Genomic DNA, 10,518 nt, shown 5'->3' with positions numbered 1-10,518 from the left:
AGATTTTATTTATTTATTTGTCAGAGAGAGAGAGGGAGAGAGCGAGAACAGGCAGACAGAATGGCAGGCAGAGGCAGAGTTGGAGAAGCAGGTTCCCTGACGAGCAAGGAGCCCGATGTGGGACTCGATCCCAGGACGCTGGGATCATGACCCGAGCCGAAGGCAGCTGCTTAACCAACTGAGCCACCCAGGCGTCCCGGGACTTGAGTTTCTGATGAGGAGGACTGGTAGGGACAGAGTGGGTGGAGCCTTGCATGCCGGGTAGAATGGATCTGGCTTGTCTGCAGGGCACTGGGGAGCCAGGGAGAGTGTGTGAGGAGAGGCAGACTCCTTGGAAAAACCCTCCTGGGAATGAGTAAGGAGCTAGCCCTGGCGGGGGCGGGGGGCTAGTTCTGTGGAGACAAAGGAGGGAAACTGAGGCCCTGTCTGGGGGTGGAGGTATGGACAGGGGCTTTGAGGCAAGCTCCCAGGATCCCCGGGGCTTGGGGAAGCAAAGGTAAAAGTTGGACAGGCTGCAGCCAATGTCTGGAGCACAGTGGCCACTCTGACCACTGTCTCTTCATCTGTGTACCGAGGAGGCCCACATCTCAGTCCCACCCTCGCAGGGAGGTTCAACAAGTAGGAGTCTAAGGGGAAGACTGCCCTCAAAAGAGCCAAAGAGTCCTCGGTGGCAACAAGGGGTCTTGGGTGGGAGGAAGCAGGCCCGGGCAAGGTTTGTCCTTCCGTCTGTCTCACTGACCTTTACCATCTCCTTCCTGCCCTAGTGGCTGAGGAGGCTCCAGGCCCTGAGGACCGAGGTGTGGCCCCGACTGGCCAGTCTGCGAACACGGCGTGGACGAGACGCCCATGGCTCGGACCAGCAGCCAGGCCATGGCCACGCTCGGCCGAACTCCCACACATTTGCCAAAGTGGGTACCCTTGGCCTGCACCCCACACTCATCCTTCCCCGCACCCCACCACCCCCTCTGATGCTCTCTCACAGGCCCACACTGGCACCACACAATCCCTCGTCCACAGGCACTGCAGTGATGTCCCCTGTGGATGCAGTGACATCACACAGACATAGCCATGATGTCACACACTGATGAGGCGATGGCATTTCACAAAAACATGGCGGTGATGCTACACTGCGCAGGGAACACGTTGCCTACAGATACAGAGCACCGGCATCACGCACACACACGGACACACCTTCTGCCCAGCCCTTGCCCGATGTCACAGTCCTCCTGCACGCAGGGGCCCGGGCGCTCACAGCATCCCACCCATCCACCCAACCCATGCCCCCGCCACAAAAGCCCTCCAATCTTCTGGTCTTCTGACTCCTCATCTCCATCTGGGGCCTAGGGAAGTAGAAATGGGAAGACATTAGCCTCCATGCCCCATCCCCCCCAGCCCCCAGGAGAGTCTCCAGGCTCCCAGGCCAGACCACACCCGAACCCAGGGCAAATGTCACCCACTGACCCCAGCACAGCCGGTGAGGGTGGCAGCCCCTGTCCCTCTCCCCCCACACCCAGCCCTGCCTGTGGCCTGTATTAATGTTAGTGGCACTAAATAAATACTGAATCCTTTCAAAGACTCCAGAGTGGTGATTTCTGCTTTGAAAAGACAGGTCCTAGCAGTGCGGGAGAGAAGACCTTGTAAGCTAAGACCCTACCCCCTGCCCCCAGCACGCCCCCAGGGCCAGAAGAGCCTGCAGCCTGGACAGAGCCCTCGGAGACACCAGCTTCCCTCAAAGCTCTGAAACCACTTTTTCCTTTTTTTTTTCTTTTTTTTTTTTTAAAGATTTTATTTATTTGTCAGAGAGAGAGAGGGAGAGAGAGCGAGCACAGGCAGACAGAATGGGGCAGAGGCAGAGGGAGAAGCAGGCTCCCTGACGAGCAAGGAGCCCGATATGGGACTCGATCCCAGGACGCTGGGATCATGACCTGAGCCGAAGGCAGCTGCTTAACCAACTGAGCCACCCAGGCGTCCCTGAAACCACTTTTTATATAACTGCTATTTGGGGCACCTGGATGGCTCCTTCGGTTAAGATGTTACCTTCAGCCCAGGTAGTGATCCCAGGGTCCTGGGATCGAGTCCCGCATCGGGCTCCTTACTAGGTGGGGAGTCTGCTTCTCCCTCTGCCTCTGTTGCTCCCCCTGCTTGTGCTCTCTCTCTCGGACAAATAAATAACATCTTAAAAAAAAAAAAAAAAAGCAGTTTCTTAGAAAACAGGTTGTCCATCTGTGGCTTTCATCTCCCTATGGTTTGCGACGATTTCCCCTCAGCAGTTGCTGAGGCAAGACAGCCTGTCATGGACTAGAGGAACACCTCCTCTCCAGAACGGCTCCAGGAACAGTGTCACTAAAGGCTCAGGGCATTTGTTTTGTCTTCTTTTGTTTTGTGGTGAGATGAGACGTCAGAAAGGGCACCAGGGTCCAGCTGGGAACTGCTTCAACATACTGATCACTAAATTTGTGGGGGAAAACAGGAAAAAGTGCATTAGAGGAATACAGGAAAATCCCACTGAACCCATTAGACCAGGAAAAAGAAAAAAGTTTAAAAAGCCATAATACCTACTGCTAGTGAAGATGTAGAGAAAGGGCATTTTCCTACAGGACTGGTAGAAACACAAACCTCATCATAACCCTTCTGGAAATTAGTTTGGTGATATTTCATTAAAGTAAAAGTGCAGAAATCCTTCAACTCAGCACCCCCATTTCTGGGATTTTATTCCTGAGAAGTAAGAACTCCAAGAAATAAAGCAAATGCCCATCCGTAGAAAAGCGGCCTAAAAATTATTATCTAGAATCTCAGCTTGTCATTTGCTGTCTCCACCCCAACCCCCCACCTTCCCCACCCAGCCCATCCCCCGGGACCCTAGACAGGGAGGGGATGACTCACAAGGAGACAGGGCTGGCAACGCCACGCTTAAAGCAGGCTAGTCAGGAGGGACAAAGGAGCGATATTTCCTGGATACGGAAACTCGGGTGAGAGACGCCTGCTGCAGGAAACACTCGGCTGGGGCCCCGCCAAGCCAGGGCAAGGGGGTCAGCCAGGCCAGGCCGCCCAGACGGGCCAGTCTGCAGGCCCCAAGGAAGCAAGGACATCCCTGACCCTCAGCCTACTGGCTGGGCAACTGGAGATTTGGAAAGCAGGGTGACGCCAGCCCGTCCCAGCAACCGCAGGATGTCTGAGTTTTGGGTTCAGGAGACAGACCTCTCTGAATGCAAATCTTGACTCACTTGGTTTCAGCCTCCATTTTCTCATCCGAGAAATAATTATTCTAAACTTTCTGGACGCGTGGACACAGGTCTGACTTTTGGTTGGTCTCTTCTTTTCAGAGTGTCCCAGGATATCATCCCTCCACCTGGCCCCCATGACCAACCCTGCTGGTCCAGAGAGACTTTTCCATCATGGGATCTAACCATGTCCCTCTCTGGTTCACACACCTGCTGTGGCTCCCCATTACCCTGGAAACAAAGTCCAGTTCCTCAGCTCTCTTGTGTCCCCCTGCTGCCACCCCCCACCCTGCTGCCCCCACCTCCAGTGCAGCTCTTATGTCCAGCTGTCTTGGACCTTTAAATCTCTGGCTAAAAACTCTCTCTTAATTTGTGCTCTCAGACTAGAATGCCTTTTTCTTCTTCCTCCAAGGCCCGCCCCCAGAGATCCCTCCTCCAGGCAGCCCTCTTGATTGCCCAGGTACTGTCCTTGCTCCTGCAGGGGGCATCCCCATCTCCATCCCTGACCATGTATCTCTGACTCCCCCAGGTTGGTGGCTCCCCTGGGGGCAAGCGGGGACCTGTCAGGGAGCAATTTACAGACCACCTCCCTGACCTTGTGGCCCAGCCACTGGGTGAGGTTCTGACTCTTTAGGGATTTCCTGTGACCTCTATAAATAATCCCCATGGCTGCTTCCCACAAACCACCTCACCCTTCTTGGAAAAAAGGGAACGTAGCCAAGGACCTCAGTCCAGCTGTGGGCCAGGGCCTGGGGGAGGCGGGTGGGGCCCAGGCATCCTACCCCAAGAACGTCTCTCTCCCCACCCAGACGCTGCTCACCCCTCCCCAAAGCCCTCTGGACCCTCCTGATGTGGAGAACAACTGGACAGCCAGCCCCACTAAACCTATGGAATTGCGTCTCTCCTCTGGGCCTGTTTGTATTCCCAAAAAATAGATATAATAACAATGTTCATGGGCTCAACTCACCAAGTGACCCTTTCCCTCCAGGAGCCCTCCATGCTGCATCAGCCCTAGCTGCTGAACAAGCATACAGATCGGTAGTGGTTTATTGCAACGAAGTCCTTGAAGACGCAGGCTCATGAGCCCCCCTTTGGTTTGGGGGGGTGGTATTCTAGATGCCTCCTGGACATTCTCTTCATACCTTTTGTTGGCCCTGGATACCTCCCAGCCTCTGCTCACAGGTGCCCTAAAACCTGAGAGCTTGTATCTTTTTTTTTTTTTTTTTTTTTAAAGATTTTATTGATTTATTCAACAGAGAGAGAGATCACAAGTAGGCAGAGAAGCAGGCAGAGAGAGAGGGGGAAGCAGGCTCCCTGCTGTGCAGAGAGCCTGATGTGGGGCTCGATCCCAGGACCCTAAGATCGTGACCTGAGCTGAAGGCAGAGGCTTAACCCACTGAGCCACCCAGGCGCCCCGAGAGCTTGTATCTTTGATCATTGGAGGTAAGACTCTTTTTCTGATTCTGGAAGGGATTCTGACCCTATTTAAGATTGTTTCTGGGGGTGCCTGGGTGGCTCAGTCCGTTAAGCATCTGCCTTGGGCTTGGGTCATGATCTTGCTGTCTTGGGATCAAGACCCGCATAGGCTCCCTGCTTGGCAGAGGGCCTGCTTCTCTCTCTCTCCCTCTGTTGCTCCCCCTTGCCTGTGCTCTCTCTCTCTCTGTCAAATAAGTAAAATCTTATTAAAAAAAAAAAAAAAAAAAAAAAAAGACTGCTTCTGCCTGTGGCAAGGGACGTTAACCATTCCCCAGCTGCCAGGTGGGCGTGGAATCCTGGATCCCAGCGTCCACAGAGGGCGGAGCTTTGATGGAAGCTGCCAGGACCTTCTTTTGTTAGAGGAGGGCGCCCTCTGCTGGTTCGTCACCAACATATCAGGCGCCCGTGAGTCTCAGAATCCAAGGCCTCAACACTAATTCAAAGGGACACATGCAGTTCACAGCAGTATGATCTACAATAGCCAAATCATGGAAGCAGCCCAAGTGTCCGCCAACAGATGAATGAAGAAGATGTGGCATATATATACACAATGGAATATTATTCGACCGTGAAAAAGAATGAAACCTTGCCATTTGCAACGACATGGACGGAGCTAGAGTGTATAAGGCTAAGCGAAATAAGTCAGAGAAAGACCAATACCGCATGATTTCAGTCATATGTGGAATTTAAGAAACAAAACAAAAGAGCAAAGGAAAAAAGAAAGAGAAATCAAGAAACAGTCTTTTTTTTTTAGATTTTGTCAGAGAGAGAGAGAGCAAGCAACAGGAGCAGAAGGCAGAGGGAGAAGCAGACCCCCTGCTGAGCAAGGAGCTCGATGCAGGATTCGATCCCAGGACCCCAGGATCACGACCTGAGCCGAAGGTAGCTGCTTAACCAACTGAGGCACCCAGGCGTCCCTAAGAAACAGACTTAACTATAGAGAACAAAGGGCTGGTTACTGGAGGGGAGGTGGGTGGGGGGATGGGTGAAATACGTGATGGGGATTAAAGGGTGCACTTGTCATGATGAGTGCTGAGTAATGTATGGAAATGTTGAATCACTATATTGTACACCTGAAACTAACATAACATTGTATGTTAACTATACTGGAATTAACATAAAAAACTGAATAAAAGAAAGCATCCAAAAAAAAAAAAGAATCAAAGTCCTATTAATCAAGATCTTCCCTCTCTTCCTCTACCCATCTCCCTCTTCTCTTCCCCGCACTCACTGCTTCACCCCTACAGGCCACCGGCCACCTCGATATTCCTTGAATACATTATGATGTTCCCACCTCAGGACCTTTGCACATGCAGTGCCCTCTACCTGGGACACTTTCACCAACCTCCTCCATCTGGCTTCCTTCTCACCATTCGGCTCTCAGTACCAATGTCGCCTCTGCAAGGCAACCTGCACTCACATCCCTGAGCAGGCAGGTCTCCTCTTCATCATAAGCTCACACAACAGCCATTAGACCTCACCATCAGGAACTAGGTCTCTAACGCGGGCAGGGGCAGCACCTGTCACAACTGGTCCCCTCTAAGTCCCCAGCATCCTGCACTTCTGTTGCACAGAAGGCCTAGGGCAAACTCAGAATGGAAGTCTGAACAAACCCACGTACAAATCCCAAAGCTGGGGTTGTCCGGCAACTAAATAATTCTCTGAGCCTTAGTTTCCTCATCTGTAAAACTATAACAAGATACTTACTGAATTGTGCTGTTATGAAAACTCAATAAAATGATGTGTGCGATTCTAGCATATAGTAGGTACTGAAAGAATGACTGTGTAAGCTTGGAGGCCACAGGTGCCCAGGATCTTGCAAGTCTCTTTTCAAATATAAGAGGCAAAGCTTCCAGGTTAATACCAAAAAAGGGAACGACAACTTGCAGAGCAATAAACACACACTTTATGGACAAAATACAAGACAAAATATATTTCACAGGTGTATCCACAAATAAAAGAGCAGAGAGAATTCTGGACCAACACAAACTGTGACCCCAAGGGATGGGGGGGGGGTTCCATGTTTAAGCATTTCTGAATCACCTGAATTTTTTTATATTCCTTTAGTATTTGCAAAGTAAATTAAAAAACGCAAAACAAAGATCCCTGAGGCCCTCCCACCCCATCCCAACCACCCACTCCTACTCCCCCAGCACAGGAAGCCAAAGGGACCTTCGTTGAGCTCCACTCCAGGGCTGGAACCCCTAGCACGGCTGGCCGTAGCTTAGTCACTGCCAGCAACAAGGAGCTCACCACCTCTCAAGGCAGCACTCTGGTTCATGGTTCTGGGGTCAAGTTTTCTCCTGGAGATGAGATTCTCACTTGGCCTAAGCTATTCCCACATGCCTCAGGGCTTCTCACTTGCCCACGCAGAAGTCCCGAAAGATGATGTCCAAGATCTCCTCGGTGCTGCCTCCGCCGGTGATGCGGCCCAGGTGACCCCGGGCAAGTCGCAGCGCCTCAGCAGCCAGGGCTAGGTCTTTTGTCTGCCTGTAGTGGCCAAGGGCATCCAGGCAGCCCTGGAGATGATGTTGGTGCCTTGCACGCGTCAGAAGCGGTGGGCCTGTGGACGGGTCCCCACACCTGGAAGAGAAAAAGGATGCGATCTTTCTCAACTTTCTTAACTACCATTGAAGGGGGATCATCACTTGCATTTTGTAGATCCAGAAAAAGAGCCTTGGGGGGCGGGTAGGCAGCCCAAGCCAGTGGCTCAGCCCTGACTTGAACTTGGGTTGAGGCAGTTTGAGCGACAGGGACAGGCAGAGGCGGGGCGGGGGAGCCGCTCACACTTCAGCCAGCTCCTTCCTCAGTGCTTCCAGGAGATCATCCAAGCCCTCTCCGGTCAAGCAGGACAGCAGCAGGTGCGGGGGCAGGTTGGGACTGGGGTCTGGGCCCCCTGGAGGCAGTAAGTCCGATTTGTTCAGCACCAGCAGGAGGCGCCGGCTGCTCTCATTGGGGCTCCCAGCGCCTGCGGGGGCGACAACGGTATCCAGGAAGTTGCAGCTGGACGGAGAGGCGAGGTCAGAAGCATCCAGCACCGCCAGAATGAGGTCAGCCTGCTCCAGCCTGGGGGAACAGGGAGAACCAACCAAGTGACCCCGGAGTTGAGCAAAGGCATGGGGGTTGGGGGTGACCAGAGGGGCGGGGCTTGGCACGTGGGTGGGGGCGGGGCAAGGTGGGTGGGGCTTGGTACATGGGGGCGGGGCAAACCAAGAGGGGAAGGGCAGGAACAGGGGCTGAATTTAAACCTCGGCTCGCCCGCACTCAAGAGGCTTCAGCAGGTTTTCCTGACTCAGGAGGGACACAAAATAATTGCAGCAAGGCAAAATGGAAGTGGAAGGGCTGTTTACCCATCCCACCACCATATCAGCCTACCTCTCCCTGGCGCGCCGCACGCCCTCCTGCTCCACAGGCCCCACGCCCTCACGCAACCCCGCCGTGTCGCTCAGCAGCGCCGGGAATCCGGCCAGGTCCACGGGGATCTCCAGCACGTCGCGGGTGGTCCCCGGCTCCGGGGATACTATGGACACAGGCTTCCGGCCTGGGACGGGATTGGGGGTGGATATTATCACGAAGAGAGCGGGGTGGAAACCAAGGAACCTCCCTGCTGAACTAAGTTTTCATCCTCCTCACTCCTCCCGGCCCCGCCCCCGACACTAGGCCCCGCCTCCACCCGCCTCCCACGCACTGAGTAGGTTCACCAGGCTGCTCTTGCCAGCGTTGGGGGGTCCTGCGACCACTACGTGCGCTCCTGAGCGAAGCCTCTGCCCGCGCCTGGCATCTCGAAGATGTGCGCTCAGTGCCAGCTCCAGCTCCCGCACTTGGCTGTCAGCTGTGGATGGAAGAAAGGGAGGGGAAGGAGTGGGGCCTCGGAGGGCTATGATGCCAGGCGTCCCCAACCCCTGGGAGGACCCACCTTGCTCCAGGACGCCCTCCTCCAGGTTGTCATCCTCACCAAAGTCGATATAGGCCTCCACATGAGCCAGAGCCTGAGGGGTGGGGGTGGGGGCAGAAGTGGTGATGGGGTAACCCAGGAACCCAACCCCCCAATGGGCCCAGGTCGAACCTGACCCAAGAGACCAGACTGGAGCCGTATGCACAGGAAGCTCCCACGCACCGAACGGGTAGGTGAGGTCTCTGAGGCAGGGAATGGGCGAAGAGGGGGCTTGCCTTAGTGAGAGTCTTGGCCCAGCCATGGCAGAGGTGGCCCAGTTCCCCGTCCAGCTGCCTCAGTGCCTGCCGCCGCTGCGCCTCGGTTTCTGCGTGAATTAGATCTGCCAGCCCCTCCACCTCGGTCAGGCTCAGCTTCCCGTGAGCGAATGCCCGCCTGGTGAACTCTCCAGCCTCGGCCGGCCGCAGCCCTGGCACACTGCCTGCGGGAAGGTACTGGGTCCTGAGCTCCCTGGCCCCCATCCAGGTCCACTGGCAGAGCCAGACTTCGAACCCAAGGCTACAGACTCACCCAGGGCCTGCAGGACGCCACTCACCACCGCTGGGCCTCCATGCACGTGGAATTCCACACAGTCCTCCCCCGTGAAACTTTGGGGACCTAGTGTGGCGAGATGGGAGTCAAGGAGAGTACGGCTAGGCAAACGCCTGGGGGGTGGGGGAGAGGAAACTGGGTCATGAGAGCTACAGTAGGTTCGGGATCTGGAACCCCTCACCTGGGAACCAGAGCACCAGCGCGCGGTCCAACGGCTCCCCGGAACGGGGGTGGCTGAGCAGGCGCAGGCAAGCGCTTCGAGCCGGGGGCAAGTCCCGGGGTGCCGTGAGGCTCCGGAGGGCGTGGCCGCTGGCGGGACCGCTGGTCCGGATCACCGCGATGCCGCAGCGGCCTTGGCCGGAGCTCAGCGCGAAGATAGTGGCCCCGGAACCGGGGGCCGGGGCGCCGCTGCCCTGGCGCGTGCACGATCTGGGACTGGAGAGGGGAAGAATCAGTGCCTCTGGGAGGCTCTGTTGCCGAGTGGCACGTGGATAGGGCGCTCGATGTTCGGAAGATGGCCCCGGTGGAGGTTCTTAGCTGGGGGATGGGCAGATTGGAGCGTCTGAGGCCAGACGGTGACCCGATTAAGGTCTCCGGGAGCAGAAGTTGACCCAGATGTGGGTCTGCGACAGGGGGATGGATATATTGTGAGGGTGAGGGCGCTGATGTCGAAGTGTGATCCGAATGGGTACTCTGAGGCCAACAGATGACCCAGATGTGGGCTCTGCGGATTGGGGCTTGGGAAAATGCGAAAGGTGGCTCTGCCCCCAGGGAACTGGGACCCAGATCCTAGGGAGAGGATTTGAAGCCCAAGCAGCACCCCACGCTGTCACACCCGTTTCCCGTATCGCCCCACCTGCGAGGCCCACGTGCGGCCCGGGCTACTAGGGTCCACAACCCCCGCCACATGGATTCACAACCAGCGACCCGCCTACCCGCTCTGCCTGGGCGGCTTCTAGTCCTGACAGGAGGCTCCACCCACTCCGCGGCGTGATTGGTAAACTGCTTAACGACTCTCGATTATCATTGGGCTCCTTAGGAGGCGTACGGCCCACCCTCTGAAGATCTTCGTTTCTATTGGCCAGTGGCAGGGAAAGAGGCGGGGAAGGGGCTGGACGCGGGGGTGCAGCGAAATGGCGTTCCCCCGGCAACATTAGACCGAATTTTTAGGATCCTAGAACCGCGGGTATCCCAGACACCGGAAATGAGGGGTGGGAGGAAGAACCCGGCTTGGCCCAGGGCCGTGGGAATTACACCGAGGCGAGGGTGCCCAGGGCCGTGGGAATTACACCGAGGCGAGGGTGCCCAGGGCCGTGGGAATTACACCGAGGCGAGGGT

The 10,518-nt window shown here is 55.6% G+C and overlaps 2 protein-coding genes across 4 annotated transcripts in view; one reads left to right on the top strand and one right to left on the bottom strand.

The window, feature by feature from the left end:
* The window catches only part of LOC111144029 (plasmalemma vesicle associated protein), a 15,722-nt gene extending 14,166 nt beyond the window's left edge, over positions 1-1,556 (top strand). Inside the window, exon 7 of the mRNA XM_022498096.1 lies at positions 765-1,556. Coding sequence (XP_022353804.1) covers positions 765-771 — 7 coding nt within the window. The 3' untranslated portion in view covers positions 772-1,556. The remainder of the gene's footprint in view (positions 1-764) is intronic.
* A 5,273-nt stretch (positions 1,557-6,829) lies between these two features.
* On the bottom strand, positions 6,830-10,089 carry LOC111144097 (GTP binding protein 3, mitochondrial). 3 transcript variants are annotated; one of them, XM_022498219.1, is made up of 9 exons: positions 10,037-10,089; positions 9,362-9,615; positions 9,160-9,246; positions 8,868-9,070; positions 8,614-8,686; positions 8,386-8,529; positions 8,073-8,238; positions 7,485-7,763; positions 6,830-7,280 (listed from the first exon to the last, which is right to left on the bottom strand). In XM_022498219.1, exons 1-9 carry the CDS (start codon positions 10,087-10,089, stop codon positions 7,055-7,057), a joined length of 1,485 nt encoding a protein of 494 aa, XP_022353927.1. In that variant the 3' UTR covers positions 6,830-7,054. The 3 variants fall into 3 exon arrangements, with proteins under 3 accessions (XP_022353927.1, XP_022353928.1, XP_022353930.1); XM_022498220.1 differs by having other exon boundaries at positions 9,362-9,609; XM_022498222.1 differs by having other exon boundaries at positions 7,485-7,700; positions 9,362-9,609.
* Positions 10,090-10,518: the final 429 nt, after the last annotated feature.

The sequence above is a fragment of the Enhydra lutris genome, unplaced genomic scaffold (assembly GCF_002288905.1).
Source record: "Enhydra lutris kenyoni isolate GAN:26980312 unplaced genomic scaffold, ASM228890v2 scaffoldscaffold10, whole genome shotgun sequence".
NCBI classification, from domain to species: Eukaryota; Metazoa; Chordata; class Mammalia; order Carnivora; family Mustelidae; genus Enhydra; species Enhydra lutris.
Note: the sequence above shows the minus strand (reverse complement) of the source record. Positions and strands in the feature narration are given on the sequence as shown.

Coding starts and splice junctions, on each gene's coding strand:
- LOC111144097 (XM_022498219.1), bottom strand. CDS start 10,089: ATGTGGCGGGGGTTGTGGACCCTAGTAGCCCGGGCCGCACGTGGGCCT. Junction 9,071..9,159: donor TGGCGTCCTGCAGGCCCTGG/GTGAGTCTGTAG, acceptor ACCTTCCCGCAG/GCAGTGTGCCAGGGCTGCGG. Junction 8,530..8,613: donor GGAGGGCGTCCTGGAGCAAG/GTGGGTCCTCCC, acceptor TTCCATCCACAG/CTGACAGCCAAGTGCGGGAG.